The sequence below is a fragment of the Hyla sarda genome, chromosome 4 (genome assembly GCF_029499605.1).
Source record: "Hyla sarda isolate aHylSar1 chromosome 4, aHylSar1.hap1, whole genome shotgun sequence".
Lineage (NCBI taxonomy): Eukaryota > Metazoa > Chordata > Amphibia > Anura > Hylidae > Hyla > Hyla sarda.
Genome location: NC_079192.1, coordinates 218,777,528 through 218,792,402, shown reverse-complemented (window position 1 = coordinate 218,792,402; position 14,875 = coordinate 218,777,528). Strand labels below are relative to the sequence as shown.

The window sequence follows — 14,875 nt, the reverse complement described above, 5'->3', positions numbered from 1 at the left end:
TTGGGTAACACTGCCCTAGGCGTAGCCATGGAAATCAAAACCTCCATTGCAGGGTTTCCCAACCAGGGTGCCTCCAGCTGTGGCAAGACTATAACTCCCAGCATGCCCAGATAGCCTTAGTTGTAGTTTTGCAACCGCTGGAGGCGCCATAGATTGTTTACATTGCTGTCTTAAAATAAGGTTTATATTTCAAAGTAACTCTTTTTTATTACTATTTGTTGCAGCAAAGTGTAAGGCAGTGACCCCCAATCTGTGACTCTCCACCTGCTGTGAAACTACAACTCCCATCAAGCCCGAAGAGCCAGTGGCCTGCTGGGAGCTGTAGTGTCGTGACAGCTGAAGAGCCACAGGTTGGACCATTAAGAATTCTAATTTGGTGGGAAGGATATGGTTAAAAGAAAAAGGCTTCTCCTTGAAATTCTAAATATTCAGGCTGTGCTGACATTTTGGCGCCTCACGCGTTTTCTTCAACATGCGATTAGTGTGCAGCAGTGAGAGAGTCCCCACAAGAGCAGCAGCAGCGGGCTTCAAACTGTGGACCTCCAGATGTTGCAAAACTACAACTCCCAGCATGCCCGGACAGCCTTCGGCTGTCCGGGCATGCTGGGAGTTGTAGTTTTGCAACATCTGGAGGTCCGCAGGTTGGAGACCACTGCTCTAGACCATGAAAGGGAAACCGCCGTGGGGCTCCCCTTCTGGTCACTGGCGGCACTGCAGCCTGAACCTGCCAAATATGAGCATGGAGGATTAGAGACACAGTCGTTCGGCTTCCCCCTCCCCTTCAGTCAGCTCAATGTCGGAACGTTCCGAAGATGACGTCACGGAGCCTCGAATCCCGTGTCGCTCCGCTTCCGAAGGAAAGGAAAAGCAACAAGAAGGAAGAGCAATGGCGACACTGGATCGCAAAGTGCCCAGTCCGGAGGCTTTTCTGGGCAAACCGTGGTCCACCTGGATCGACGCCGCTAAAATACACTGCTCCGACAGTAAGAGCACGGCCCCATCCAATTGCTGTGTAACCGATCAGTCAGCCCCGCACAGCCGGGCTTTCTCTAGGCATCTAGATGGATATATAGAAAATAAAAGTGAGAGACCGGTCCCTGGTGTCCCCCGCTCTACTCCCTGTAGTCCTGCACCCACAGACCATCCCCATGGGCAGCAGTAGACATGTAGGAAGGAGGAGAGCCCCAGAGGCAGCCTGAGTGTGTGTGCATGGACTGGGTGTCTATGAGAGAGGCCCATCCTTAGTGCTGTCTGTGCTCCTCTACCCACTGGGGCTGCCTATGTATGCCTGGGTATACTAGCTGATGCCAGGTGCCCCCCCCCAGGCAGGAAGGGTGGTGGGCATGGAGGGTCCACGCTGAGGCTGGGCGGCAGGCTCCCTAGACGCTGCTGTTTACCTTTGCTCATATGCACAGCCTGACTTTGGCTTTTTCTTTCACCCACAGATGTAGATTTAGAAGAGACCGGAAAAGACGGTGGAAAAAGCAGGGAGGTTATGAGGCTTAATAAAGAAGGTAAGTGCCGTACCCTCCATTGGCGTGCCATGTTGGCCCACGAGCATGGGTCATGCCTGTCCTTAAAGGGTTCTGTAGGGTGATGTAACCCCTTCATATTTATGACCGTCGAGCGCGGGAAATGGAGGGGTTTGGTGTTTTCAAGCACCAGTTCCTACAGGCCGCTGTATGGAGGGGTCTCATAGCTTGTCCATACAGCCACCTGTCCAGGTTGGCGCTCCGTAAATTAGCCTGCGGCCCAAGGTTTAGGACATTCCAGGTAGCCGGTGTGCCATGGTACTGTTGAGGGATGTCTTCAACTCTTGGCTGCAAAATGCTAAACTAGTCATGCTACCGATATGGCCCATCTACTCCCTAATTTCAACCTCAAATCTTTAGGTAATGGCCTACAAGACAAACTCTTTGGGCCTAAATGGTACGGAGCCTGATAGGTCCACCAGGGTCTTGCTTTTTGTGGCGTTTATGGTTAATAATGCTGTTGTTTTTATTTCTTGGCTATGAAAAGAATCCCACTGACCTCTTAGAAAGTGTTATTGACTCTACAGATGTATGGGAACTCATCTGACACTTGTGCTGTATGTGCGGAGACTCTGTGTATTCAGTTACTTTACATTGTTTTTCCTACTTACCCCCATAAATCTGGTCATAACCATAATCTCTTGATGGTCTTCGTGGCCTTCACTGACTATTTTATGGGTTGTTATGCTGCACTTGAAATGGAAAAGTAGAGGCCACATGTCCACCATTGGTAAACCTCTTGTGGTCTTGTTCCAAGCAAGATATATAGGAATGATGCACTCGCCAGGTCTGTAAGGAAGTCACTTGCTCTTTATTGCATGTAGATGTACAACGATGGCATTAATGCAGGGGGAGCGGACAGATGGAACAAAGTGGGGGAAATGGATGGGCGACAGTCTGTTATCGCGCTTGCGCGCTTCGTCAGGCCCCTAGGCAATAACAGACCGTCGCCATCGTTGTACATCTACATGCAATAAAGAGCAAGTGACTTCCTTAAAGACCTGGTGAGTGCATCATTCCTATATATCTTGCTTGGAACCTACCTTGAACTGTTTCATGATAGCACCGGGAGGGTCTTGTAGCCGTATTAGCCTAGCGGATGTATTGCAGTTTGTGGAATAGCAGTGCCGGGCACCTTTGAGACTGGACCTTTTGTGGTCTTGTTGTCAGTACCAGATAGAAGCATCACTTATAATGCTGACTGTGGTCTTTATGTATAGTCTCTTCAGTGTAGTGTCATTGATATATTATATATTATTTCTTTATTTATTACAGTGTAAAGCGCAGGATTGGGCAGAACACACTTAGTTTCATGGTTGTTAAATTCTTTTGTGTGTGCACTTACCCTCATTGTATGGTTTGAAAACATCAAATATGGTTGGCATTCTAAAATATGGAAAGACTGGCTTTGAGTGGCACTCCAATATAGTTGTATAATAACCGGTGTTTTAAGTCCGCTCCTATTGAATTGTCAGCAGTCATGTTGTTCTAACATTATGTAAAATGGATGGCATTTTTGGGGTGGTATGTATCCTGAATGGCTACATAAATATTATATTTACAAATTTGTAAGGCATTCTTTGTATATTTTTAGGGATGTCCCAATACCATTTTTTTAAGACAGAGTACGAGTAACGATACTTTAATTCTATTACTCGCCGATACCAAGTACGAGTACTTATATTTTAAAGGGAATCTGACACCAGGGTGACCCGGTCTCTGGCGCTGCTTACCGTATGATATGTGAGTCCTTGTTGTGTACAATGGAGTCGGCTGCTGTAGTATGAACCAAGATTTCTCTCTTCTCCATTGGGCAGAACAGGGAATTTGCATTGTCGGTGAGACCGATGACCACAAGGTGAACAGCAGTAGAAACCGGGTCACCTACACTATCTACCTATAAATTCAAGTTAGTGCAGGTGACTCTGCTGTAAGATTGCCTTAAATAGTAGGTAGTATTCCCTTGCAGACATTAGCAGCAGCCCCCTGGCAGCCTTAGTATGAAAGGGTATGTTTAGACAGCATCAGGGCCCCCCATTTAGACAGCATCAGGGCCCCCCGTTTAGACAGCAGGCCCCCCCCCCGTTTAGACATTAGTAGCAGCCCCCTCCTTGCAGGCAGCTCACCTCCTCGGGTCGGGTGCTGGTGCTGCCGCTCTGCTGCCCCGTTCTCCCGTCCTCCGGTCCGCATCATGTCGTCCTATGGAGAAGCATGTGACAAACACGTCACTCTGTTCCTGCGTAGCGTTACGCTGGGCGCAGGGGAGGAGGCGGAGTGACGTGTGTGTCACATGCTCCTCCATGGAACACTATGATGCAGACAGGAGGCTGGAAGAACGGGGCAGCAGAGCGGCACCAGGTATCGGGCATGGTATCGGGGACATTAAACGAGTCCCCGATACCATGCAAATGGCTAATATCGGCCCCGATGCCAATATCGGGACATCCCTAAATATTTTGATATGTGGCCCTCTTTCCTTCCTGTGGTGTGTATTACGTAAGCACTTTAATTTGAACATATACATGCGTTTACTGGAATTTTTATTTTCTTGGGTTTTTTGGAAGATGTAGGAAAAGGATTGCCCCAGTGAAAAGCATCTCTCATTCCCTAAATGACAGATTTGGCAAAGATCTTTTGGATGTTTCTATACCCATAATGCAGTCTGTTTCTATATCACCAGATGATATGGTATCTGGAAGACCCATCTACCTTAACCAAGTATGATGATGTAACGTGCCATTTATTCTGGTGATACTTCGAAGGCTAGGTTCACACTACGGAATTTCCGCCTGCACTTCTGCTTTGAAATTGCAGGCAAAAATTACACTTGCTAAAATGTATAGTGTAGTGAATGGTTTTCCGTTCACAAATTCACACTTTGGAATTTAACGGAAAATCCGCTTGGAAATTTCCGCCTTAAGAATGGCATCACTCATTCTTCAGGTGGAAATACTCGCGGAACACATTGCAGTCTATTGGAGACTGCAGTATCTGTGTGGTCCTAGCGCCGACTGACTCAGTCAGTGTTGGCCACACTTGGAATCTCCAGGGGCGGAAATTTTCTGCCCGGAAATTCTATAGTCTGAACCTAGCCTAACAGGTTTATTCTTAAAGGTGTAGTCCAGCTTAGAACTTTACTGACCATAATTCCAAGGCTGCTGGCAAATAAAACAACCTGGATTTACCTGCCAATGCTCCCATGTATAGCTGCTTGCCAGTGGTCTCCAGCTAAATAGTTGTCAGCTTAATGCCGCCACAGCGATGTTCCACCTTGGCCAGAGATTAGCTTAGCGTCAGTGTGATGTACTGAGCCCCGGCACTGGTCTTCCTCCTGGGGCCCAGGCCCAATATATCACACTGCTGCTCAGCCTATTGCTGCGATTGACGATTAGCTGATCAGCAGTGTCATGTGTGGACCACTGGCAAACAGGAAGAAGAAGGCACTGTACTGGAGCAGCGATACCGGTCCTCCAAGGGAGCGGCGGCAGGTAAGTCCAGGTTGTTGTTTCATATGCCGGCACCCCTGGAATGATAGGTTGAAAAAGATTTTCGGCCAACTAGTGCTCCAAAACAGCTGTCTGCTGATGGGCGTCTCATCCTTTTTGATGGAGTCTCTGGTTGTCTTCCTTCTGGAGGGGAGCAGCATTACTAGTCATATTAAATTGCAGCTCTCTTATATGGAATTATTGATGCTGCCTTCGTCCTCACTAGAAGCATATCCATAATACAGCATAATAAATAGGGAACATATAGGGGCAGATTTATCAAAACCTGTCCAGATACTTGAGACATAAAGCATATTGAAGAATTGTATAAATACTGATTATACAAAATGAAAAAAATGATTTGCTGAACCCCCCCTTTAAGTACCATGTGGACAGAAAAGCAGCCACAGCCCACAATATATTATAAAATAGCCTTGTTGTTTGGGGGAGAAGTATCAAAACCTGTCCAGAGGAAAGGATGCTGAGTTGCCCATAGCAACCATTGAACTTACGTCTTTCATTTTTAAAAAGGCCTCTGAAAAATAAAAGTAATCTGGTTGCTATAGGCAACTCAGCATCCTTTCCTCTGGACAGGTTTTGATACTTCTCCCCCATACAACAAGGCTATTTTATAATATATTGTAGGCTGTGGCTGCTTTTCTGTCCACATGGTACTTAAAGGGGGGGTGCAGCAAATCATTTTTTTCATTTTGTATAATCACTATTTATACAATTCTTCAATATGCTCTATGTATCATGATTTTCAAGATCTCTGCTTTCTGTCATTCCAGTGGATAACGATATGTCCTGGTCATGTGAAGGACGTAGGTGCAGGGCTGGTTACAGTTACTGTATGTGCATAAGGGTACACCTTTTTAAAAGCAAGCTATGTCTCCCTGAGGGAGGGGGGTGTAGGCCGCTGCCAGATTTCTCAGGCATTGGTGGTTTATCTACTTGAGAAGGATTAGGCAGTTGAAGTTCAACATGCCTGATTCTCAACCTGAACATCATCTGTCTGACGGCCGTACCAAAAACATCAGGTTCGGTCAACATTTCTCTAAGGGGCATTGTGGGGGAGAGGGTTGGTTTAGGACCCGGGACATGTGACTTTGGTCTATCAGACCAGGACATATTTTTATCTTCCTATGAGAGAAATCATGAACATTTCTATCATGTCCTGGCGCTTCTGATGAAGGTGATCATTAGTAGTGCAGGAAGAGTCTCATCATGGTACGTAAAGAGCGGGACCGGGGTGGACCAGAGAACTGGTGCTGGACTGGGCAGGGTAAATATGGGGCTGCTGTATGATTTTTTTTTTTTTTAATAGATTAGAATACCCCTTTAACTCTTTAAGCTAGATTGATGCATTATCATTACAAAAATGGATTAGGTTCACCTACTATCCTGTTTCAAGCCTCCTATAAATACCTTGGTTCACCTGCTATCCTGTTTCAAGCCCCTATAAATACCTTGGTTCACCTGCTATCCTGTTTCAAGCCCCTATAAATACCTTGGTTCACCTGCTATCCTGTTTCAAGCCCCCTATAAATACCTTGGTTCACCTGCTATCCTGTTTCGCACCACCTATAAATACCTTGGTTCACGTGCTATCCTGTTTCAAGCCTCCTATAAATACCTTGGTTCACCTGCTATCCTGTTTCAAGCCCCCTATAAATACCTTGGTTCACCTGCTATCCTGTTTCGCGCCCCCTATAAATACCTTGGTTCACCTGCTATCCTGTTTCAAGCCTCCTATAAATACCTTGGTTCACCTGCTATCCTGTTTCGCACCACCTATAAATACCTTGGTTCACCTGCTATCCTGTTTCGCGCCCCCTATAAATACCTTGGTTCACCTGCTATCCTGTTTCGCACCACCTATAAATACCTTAGTTCACCTGCTATCCTGTTTCGCGCCCCCTATAAATACCTTGGTTCACCTGCTATCCTGTTTCGCGCCCCCTATAAATACCTTGGTTCACCTGCTATCCTGTTTCGCACCACCTATAAATACCTTGGTTCACCTGCTATCCTGTTTCAAGCCCCCTATAAATACCTTGGTTCACCTGCTATCCTGTTTCGCGCCCCCTATAAATACCTTGGTTCACCTGCTATCCTGTTTCAAGCCCCCTATAAATACCTTGGTTCACCTGCTATCCTGTTTCAAGCCCCCTTTAAATACCTTAGTTCACCTGCTATCCTGTTTCAAGCCCCCTATAAATACCTTGGTTCACCTACTATCCTGTTTCAAGCCCCCTTTAAATACATTGGTTCACCTGCTATCCTGTTTCAAGCCCCCTATAAATACCTTGGTTCACCTACTATCCTGTTTCAAGCCCCCTTTAAATACCTTGGTTCACCTACTATCCTGTTTCAAGCCCCCTATAAATACCTTGGTTCACCTGCTATCCTGTTTCGCGCCCCCTATAAATACCTTGGTTCACCTGCTATCCTGTTTCGCGCCCCCTATAAATACCTTGGTTCACCTGCTATCCTGTTTCGCGCCCCCTATAAATACCTTGGTTCACCTGCTATCCTGTTTCGCGCCCCCTATAAATACCTTGGTTCACCTGCTATCCTGTTTCAAGCCCCCTATAAATACCTTGGTTCACCTGCTATCCTGTTTCGCGCCCCCTATAAATACCTTGGTTGACCTGCTATCCTGTTTCGCGCCCCCTATAAATACCTTGGTTGACCTGCTATCCTGTTTCGCGCCCCCTATAAATACCTTGGTTCACCTGCTATCCTGTTTCGCGCCCCCTATAAATACCTTGGCTCACCTGCTATCCTGCTACCCTTTTAAATGTAATAGTGCCTGGATTATGATTTCACTCTGACTTTTCTTAGCAGGTAGTGATTCAGTCTATAACGCTGTGTACTGTATAGTCATTTAAGTTTGTGGAGAATCTAATAGTGATAACTAAATGCTAGTGGGGATGAAGTTTTACCTACTATAGTTACCTATTAAGTTAATAGGATCCATCATAAAACATCTGTCCCGTAGGCCATAGATCCCAAATGGAAACTATGACATTTGTGTGAACAGAGCCTAAATAATACTTTGCTTTCTCTATTTTGCAGTCCACAGAACAGTTAGATTTAGTGAGTACCTTCCCTTTAGATGTTCATTGGATATCCAGAGTATTATTGTTTTCCATTACAGGTACATCCTTAGATTTATCCCCGTAGAATGCCTATATGTCCATATATGTCCATTACCTTGTGAGTCTTCCTAGTCTTTGCACGTTGTGTTTAATAGGAAGGCTTTGGATTCATTTATTGTTAACTAGTACAAGCGATTGGTACTAGTAAAAGCTCAAGTCATAAATACTCGTACATCGTGCCTTATTTAAAAAACAAAGAATGTACCGTATTTTTCGCCATATAGGACGCTTTGGCATATAAGACGCACCCAATTTTAAAGGAGGAAAATCTAGAATACAATGTAAAGTATAGTACAGTGATCTTCAACCTGCGGACCTCCAGATGTTGCAAAACTACAACTCCCAGCATGCCCGGACAGCCGTTGGCTGTCCGGGCATGCTGGGAGTTGTAGTTTTGCAACATCTGGAGGTCCGCAGGTTGAAGACCACTAGTATAGGAGGTAATACTCACATGTCCCCGCCGCTCCGGACTTGTCACCGCTGCCCTGGATGTCGCCCTCCATCCCTGGGGTGTCCCCGTCGCTCCGGAATGTCTCTGTTGCCCGGTATCCTCGCTGTCCGTCGCCGTCATCACGTCGCTACGCACGCCGCTCCTATTGGATGATGGGACAGCGTGCACGATGACGTGATGACGACGAAGGAGAGTGCCAGCCGTGCAGGGGATCCCGGCACGGTGCAGACACCGAGGAGGCAGGTAAGGTCCCTCCCGGTGCAGCTGGGTTAGTGTCACTTTCCCTTCAGACGCGGCGGTCAGTTTTGATCACCTCGTCCGAAGGGTTAATACAGGGCAACACCGCGATCAAAAATGTCTACATATATGGTATTTGTTATGTGTTTGTAGAACATCTTCACTTACTGGATTTCATTATGGTTCTAGAGCTCCTAACTAAGCTGCTTGTGAACCTAAACGTTAGCGCTCGTCTACATGTAGGAAATAATGGATCTTGCTGTATTTGGTTACTGTGCATTGGTTGCTACTATTTACAACTTAGCTTCTAGACGGGGTTGTGGAAATGTTTGTTTGTTTTGTAACTTTTTGGTTGCATTGTATACAGGTGTTTTATGGGATACCTCTAATTCTAGGGTGTAATGTGTGTCTTCATTGTTCTGCTCAACTTTTTGTTAGCCACTTGAGCCAGCATTTGTTGCCACTAAACATGGTAATATTGGTAGCATGAGGTTACCCCACCTGAGCTTGTGTTAAAGGGGCAGGTAGTGTCTGATCTAAAGCTCTTGCTTTATTGTTGATTTGAGTAAAGACTTTCAGAATATTGTGTGATAGATCAAAAAACACATAAGGCTATGTTTACATCACGATTAGTGCCTCCGTGGCACAGATGCGTAGGGCTGGGCGGTATACCGGTTCATACCGAATACCGAATTTTTTTGGGCTGCACAATATGAATTTTCCCCCGTACCGCAAGGGCCCCTCCCCCTCGGGAATGTATTATGAGCCCAGCGCTGCGCTGTCCCCACATCGGGAAACTTATCCTATGTGACCCGCCGGCGCTGTTCTGCGCCCCCCCTCCCCCAATTAATGATCAGCCCAGCGGGGTACTACTCACATATGTCAAGCACTGCCCTCCTCCTCTTTGTTGGGGGCCGCCAGGCGCTGGAACTCTATACTGTACGCCAGTGGTCTCCAACCTGCAGACCTCCAGATGTTGCAAAACTACAACTCCCAGCTTGCCCGGACAGCCAACGGCTGTACGCTGTATCCCTATGTATCCCTATGCCCGGGCTGCAAAAGATAAAGAAAATAAACTTTAACTTACCTACGTCGGCCTTATGCTGGGGACAGGAACATTGGACTGCCGTCAGCCAATCACCGGCCGGAGCGGTGTCCCGCCCCGGCCAGTGATAGGCTGAGCCCACTGTCATGTGAGGAGCTCTGGCCGGCTTCTTACATGACAGTGCGCTCCGCCTATCACTGGCCGGGGTGGGAAATCGCTGCGGCCGGTGATAGGCTGACGGCTGTCCGACGTTCCAGTCCCCAGTGTGTGGCCGACCTAGGTAAGTTAAAGTTTATTTTCTGTATCTTTTGCAGCCCACGCATAGGGATACAGTGTACAGCAGTGGTCTCCAACCTGCGGACCTCCAGCTGTTGCAAAACTACAACTCCCAGCATGCTGGGAGTTGTAGTTTTGCAACAACTGGAGGTCCGCAGGTTGGAGACTACTGGAGTACAGTGAGTTCCATCGCAGGCGGGCCCAACAAAGAGGAGGAGGGCAGTGCTTGAAGGTGACATATGTGAGTAGTACCCCGCTGGGCTGATCATTAATTGGGGGGAGCAGAACAGTGCTGGCGGGTCACATGATTTGGGGGGGGGGGGGCAGAACAGCGCTGGCGGGTCACATGATTTGGGGGGGGGCAGAACAGCGCTGGCGGGTCACATGATTTTGAGGGGGGGCGTAAATACCGTTATATACCGTGGAACCGCCATAAGTAAAAAAAAAAATAATAATACCGTGATACACATATTTGGTCATACCGCCCAGCCCTACAGATGAGATTTTTGAAGTTTAAATCAGCTGCAATAGTTTCTGTGCACAGACAGACACGGACGCCATTCTCTTCTAAGGCCTGCACTGACACAATTGTATTCAGCTAGGGGATCATTTTCACAGTGTATCAGACTTTTGAAAGGGGTGTATCACCTAACCCAGCGGTTAGACCCAGCCACGGTCAGACAGGTATGGCCTACCCGTGGATAGGGGATAAGTTGCTTTTCCCTAAACCACAATTTTAAGTCTGAGTCAAAAGTCTGATACGCTGGGAAAATAACCCACTAGCTGACTGATCGGGTCAGCATGGGCCATAATAGAGAATGATGTTAGTGCTTGCCTGTGCACAGATACGATTACCCCCTAGAAAAATCGTATCTGTGTAATGGAGGCACCAATTGTTAACTGTAAAATAATTGATCCAGGTACTGTGCCAGACTTGCCAAGACACAAGCTCCTAAAGCCTCAAGCTTTTGGTCCGTAAATAGCATATTTTTATCCCGCAGTTGTTTGACTGGCTTTTTCAGTATGAAATACTGCAAATTTTTTAAATGAAAGCCATTGCAAAACCTATTGGTTATACATGCTTTATGACATATCAAAAGTTTTTGTATCTGACAGTGCCTATTTAACCTGATTTTCTGACACCTATAAGATACACTTAGGGGTGTCTAGAAACTTTAGGGTCTAGAAACCAGTTTAAAGGTTATTCAGTGGTGGAATCTTAACTAGCTATAAAAAACACATCTGAAATACAGTATTTAGCACTGTTGTCAGGCAGCACTAGGATGAAAAGATAAGATGGCTGTATACTTGAGATATTGGCTGAACCTGTAGATTGACTGACTGACTGACTGACTATCCCACGGGTATGTGGGCCTCACAATGCTAGATGTTGGGGTATGTTGGTCTTTAACATTGATGTTCCTTTGTGCAGTTTATTTCTTTATTTCACACTTGAACTTGCATGAATAGCAGAGTGCACATGTATATAGTAGAGTCAGGAGCAGAATGAATGTCCATCAGCTATGTCAATTGTATTACCAGATTTAGAATCCGATCATCAGAGGTTTTGTTTTGCTTGTGTTTGTGATGGTTTCCATTAAAACAACTACGAGAAGGGGTCCTATAAAATTGGTTTATGCCTGTTTGTGAACCCCACTGGTCAAAGATGTGCATACACCCTACCACTCCATTTACAGTCTATAGGACAGTGTTTTGTTAGTCCCATAGACAGTTTAAAGCCTTAGTGTGTCTGTGTGACTGCTGCATTCTGATCATCGTTCTTAAGATTGTTGTGGGTCCAAACAGTCCAGAAATAGGTAATAAGTGCTGTGGTGGTACAACCCCTTAAATGTTGCCAGACACTTTTGGTAGCTGTTCCAGCCACATAATTCATATGTCCAGTTCAGCGGGGTATACATAATTCTGTAAAGAAAGATGGGAATAAGCTGTTGACAGACGCCTCTGGTGGTGGTTTATCTCCCTTTTGAAACAGAAGGTTGGGCTTGTTATCTTACAACCCTGAACAACCCTTTTTCCCTCCATACACGTTTGGCTGGAATTCATGTAATATGTAGGGCCACTTCAAATTTGACAAGTTGTGGTAATCCACTAAAAGCAAAGACGGGCCTCTCATTTATTTTAATAGATCATAGATTGGATTTTCTAGATGTGATAAGCCTTATACGTAGAAAACGTATGGAACCCTATTGAAAAACGTATACATAGACAAACAATTGAAAACCGTATGCATCCGGTTGCCTATGGTTTGCTTGCAATACGTTTTTTTCCCATACTAAAAAGGGGTTGACCACGGTTTTGTCTCCGGGTTAAAAATCGTATTGCAACCGCATAAGTTTTTTTTTTTTTTAACATGGACGTCAATGGGAAATGCACATGTATACGGTTCCATATGGGAAAACGTATATGGTTTTTACTTTGCACATGCGCATTTGCATTATAAAGTTAAAATTTTAAAAAATTACTTATTTTAAATAAAATTTTCAATAACATATAGGTTTAAAAAAAAAAAAAAAAAGGTGAACCGTATGCACTTTTAAAAACAGTAAATGGTTTAAAATCGCATACGGTTGACTTTGTCCCATATGTTTCTATACGGTTCCATCCGCTTTTGTTTTTTTTGCCATACGGTTTTCTTTAGAAAACCTGATTGAAAACAGTGTCAAAAACGTGGTGTGAACCCAGCCTAAGGAGGGATTATTTCTATCATCTGACCGAGAGTATCAGATGATAGACAAATAGTTGAGTGTAAATTGTCATAACAATATGGTTATCTGACAGGATTGTTAGTAGTACATGATAATTCTCAGCGGAAGGGAATCTCCATTAAGGGAAATAGCAGAGTTTTACTTAAGGCTGCTTAAAGACCCGTTATAATGTTCCGTTAAGGAAACCCTTAAACCGGACGTTGAATGGCCGTTACAAAATCCCATACGGTCGTTACAAAATCCCAGTCAAATCTATGGGATTTAGTGATTAGCCTTTTTTTTTTTTTTTTCTCCAGTCACAAAATAACATCCGTTATTCATAACGGCAATAACGGGTCATAACAGATAATCACAAAATCCCATAGACTTGACTGGGATTTTGTAACTGCCAGTTTTAAGGGTTTCCTTAACGGAACATTACAACGGGTCTTTAAAACAGAGAAATTATATGTGTGAAAGCAGCCTTAGATTTGAAGGTTTTTCTTTAGGTTGACAGAAAAATTCTAATAATTTTAACCCCTTAACAACGCAGGATGTAAATGTACGTCCTGGTGAGGTGTTACTTAACACACCAGGACGTACATTTACGTCCTGTACAGGACCGCTAGCATCGGAGCAATTCTCGTGTCATGCGTGGCAGTTCCCGACTGCTGATAGCAGCCAGGGAGCCGCCAGTAATGGCCGACATCCGCAATTGCGCGGATGTCTGCCATTAACCCCTCAGATGCCGTGATCAATACAGATGACGGCATCTGCGGGAGTGCTGTCAGAAAAATGCATGATCTGATCGCCCGCAGCACTGCCTTGGTGTTCCCATCATCTGTAATGGTGGACGGAGGTCCCCTCACCTGCCTCCGTCCGTCTCCCGGCATCTTCTGCTCTGGTCTGAGATCAAGCAGACCAGAGCAGAAGATAGCCGATAATACTGATCAATGCTATGCCCTATGCATAGCACTGAACAGTATTAGCAATCAAGTGATTGCTATAAATAATCCTCTATGGGGACTATTAAAGTGTAAAAATAAAAGTTAAAAAAGAAAAGTTAAAAAATGTGAAAAATCCCCTCCCCCAATAAAAATGTAAATTGTCCTTTTTTTTCCCCTTTTTTTTAAATAAGCATATTTGGTATCGCTGCGTGCGTAAATATCCAAACTATTAACATTTTAAAAAATACAAAATTGCTGCTTTTTTAGAACATTTTATTCCCCAAAAAAATTGATAAAACATGTATTAAAAGTTTTATATATGCAAATGTGGTATCAAAGAAAGTACAGATCACGGCGCAAAAAATTAGCCCTCATACCGCTGCTTATACAGAAAAATTAGTTATAGGTCAGCAAAATAGAGGGATTTTAAATGCACTAATTTGGTCAAAATATAAAAGAGTTATGATTTTTGGGCTGAGTCCTTAAAGGGGTTATCCACCATAAGGTGATTTTAGTACGTACCTGGCAGGCAGTAATGGACATGCTTAGGAAGGATCTGCTCTTGTCTTGGGACTAAATGGCTATGTCATGAGATTACCATAGCACACTGGCTATCTTTTTGTGAACTTGTATTTCCTGTTTGAGTTTTCTTTTTTTGACTACAAATCCCACAATTCCATTTTCCTCCCTCCCACACATCAGCCACCCCAAACATTGAAACATAAATGAGCTGCATCCATCAAAAGACCTGTGGTTTTCAATCAGGGTGCCTACAGCTGTTGCATTAGTTATAGATTGATCTCTCTCCCACCAAGCAAGCGCTCCACCCATTGAAGCAGACAGGCTCCCTGTCATCAGCTGACTAGTGAGTCAGGTCTCGGCTGCATTGCAACCTGGGAAAAATCCGAGGCTACAGTCATTTTGTATGCTGTTAAAAATTTAATATTGGAGTGAAAATCACAGAATTGTGAGAAAATCATCACACACAGGTGCAGACACTATATTATGAACTACACTAACTTTACAGCCCCTG

The 14,875-nt window shown here is 44.8% G+C and overlaps 1 protein-coding gene across 5 annotated transcripts in view; it reads left to right on the top strand.

Annotated features, from left to right (window-relative positions):
- The first annotated feature begins 727 nt into the window (after positions 1–727).
- Positions 728–14,875, top strand: part of ATXN7L1 (ataxin 7 like 1) — a 148,591-nt gene continuing 134,443 nt past the window's right edge. Inside the window, exons 1-2 of one of the 5 annotated variants that reach the window (XM_056573550.1) lie at positions 728–983; positions 1,446–1,514. In XM_056573550.1, coding sequence (XP_056429525.1) covers positions 794–983; positions 1,446–1,514 — 259 coding nt within the window. In that variant the 5' untranslated portion in view covers positions 728–793. Of the gene's footprint in view, positions 1,083–1,445; positions 1,515–14,875 lie in introns of those variants that run through there. The other 4 variants (XM_056573548.1, XM_056573549.1, XM_056573546.1 and 1 more) reach the window with 4 other exon arrangements.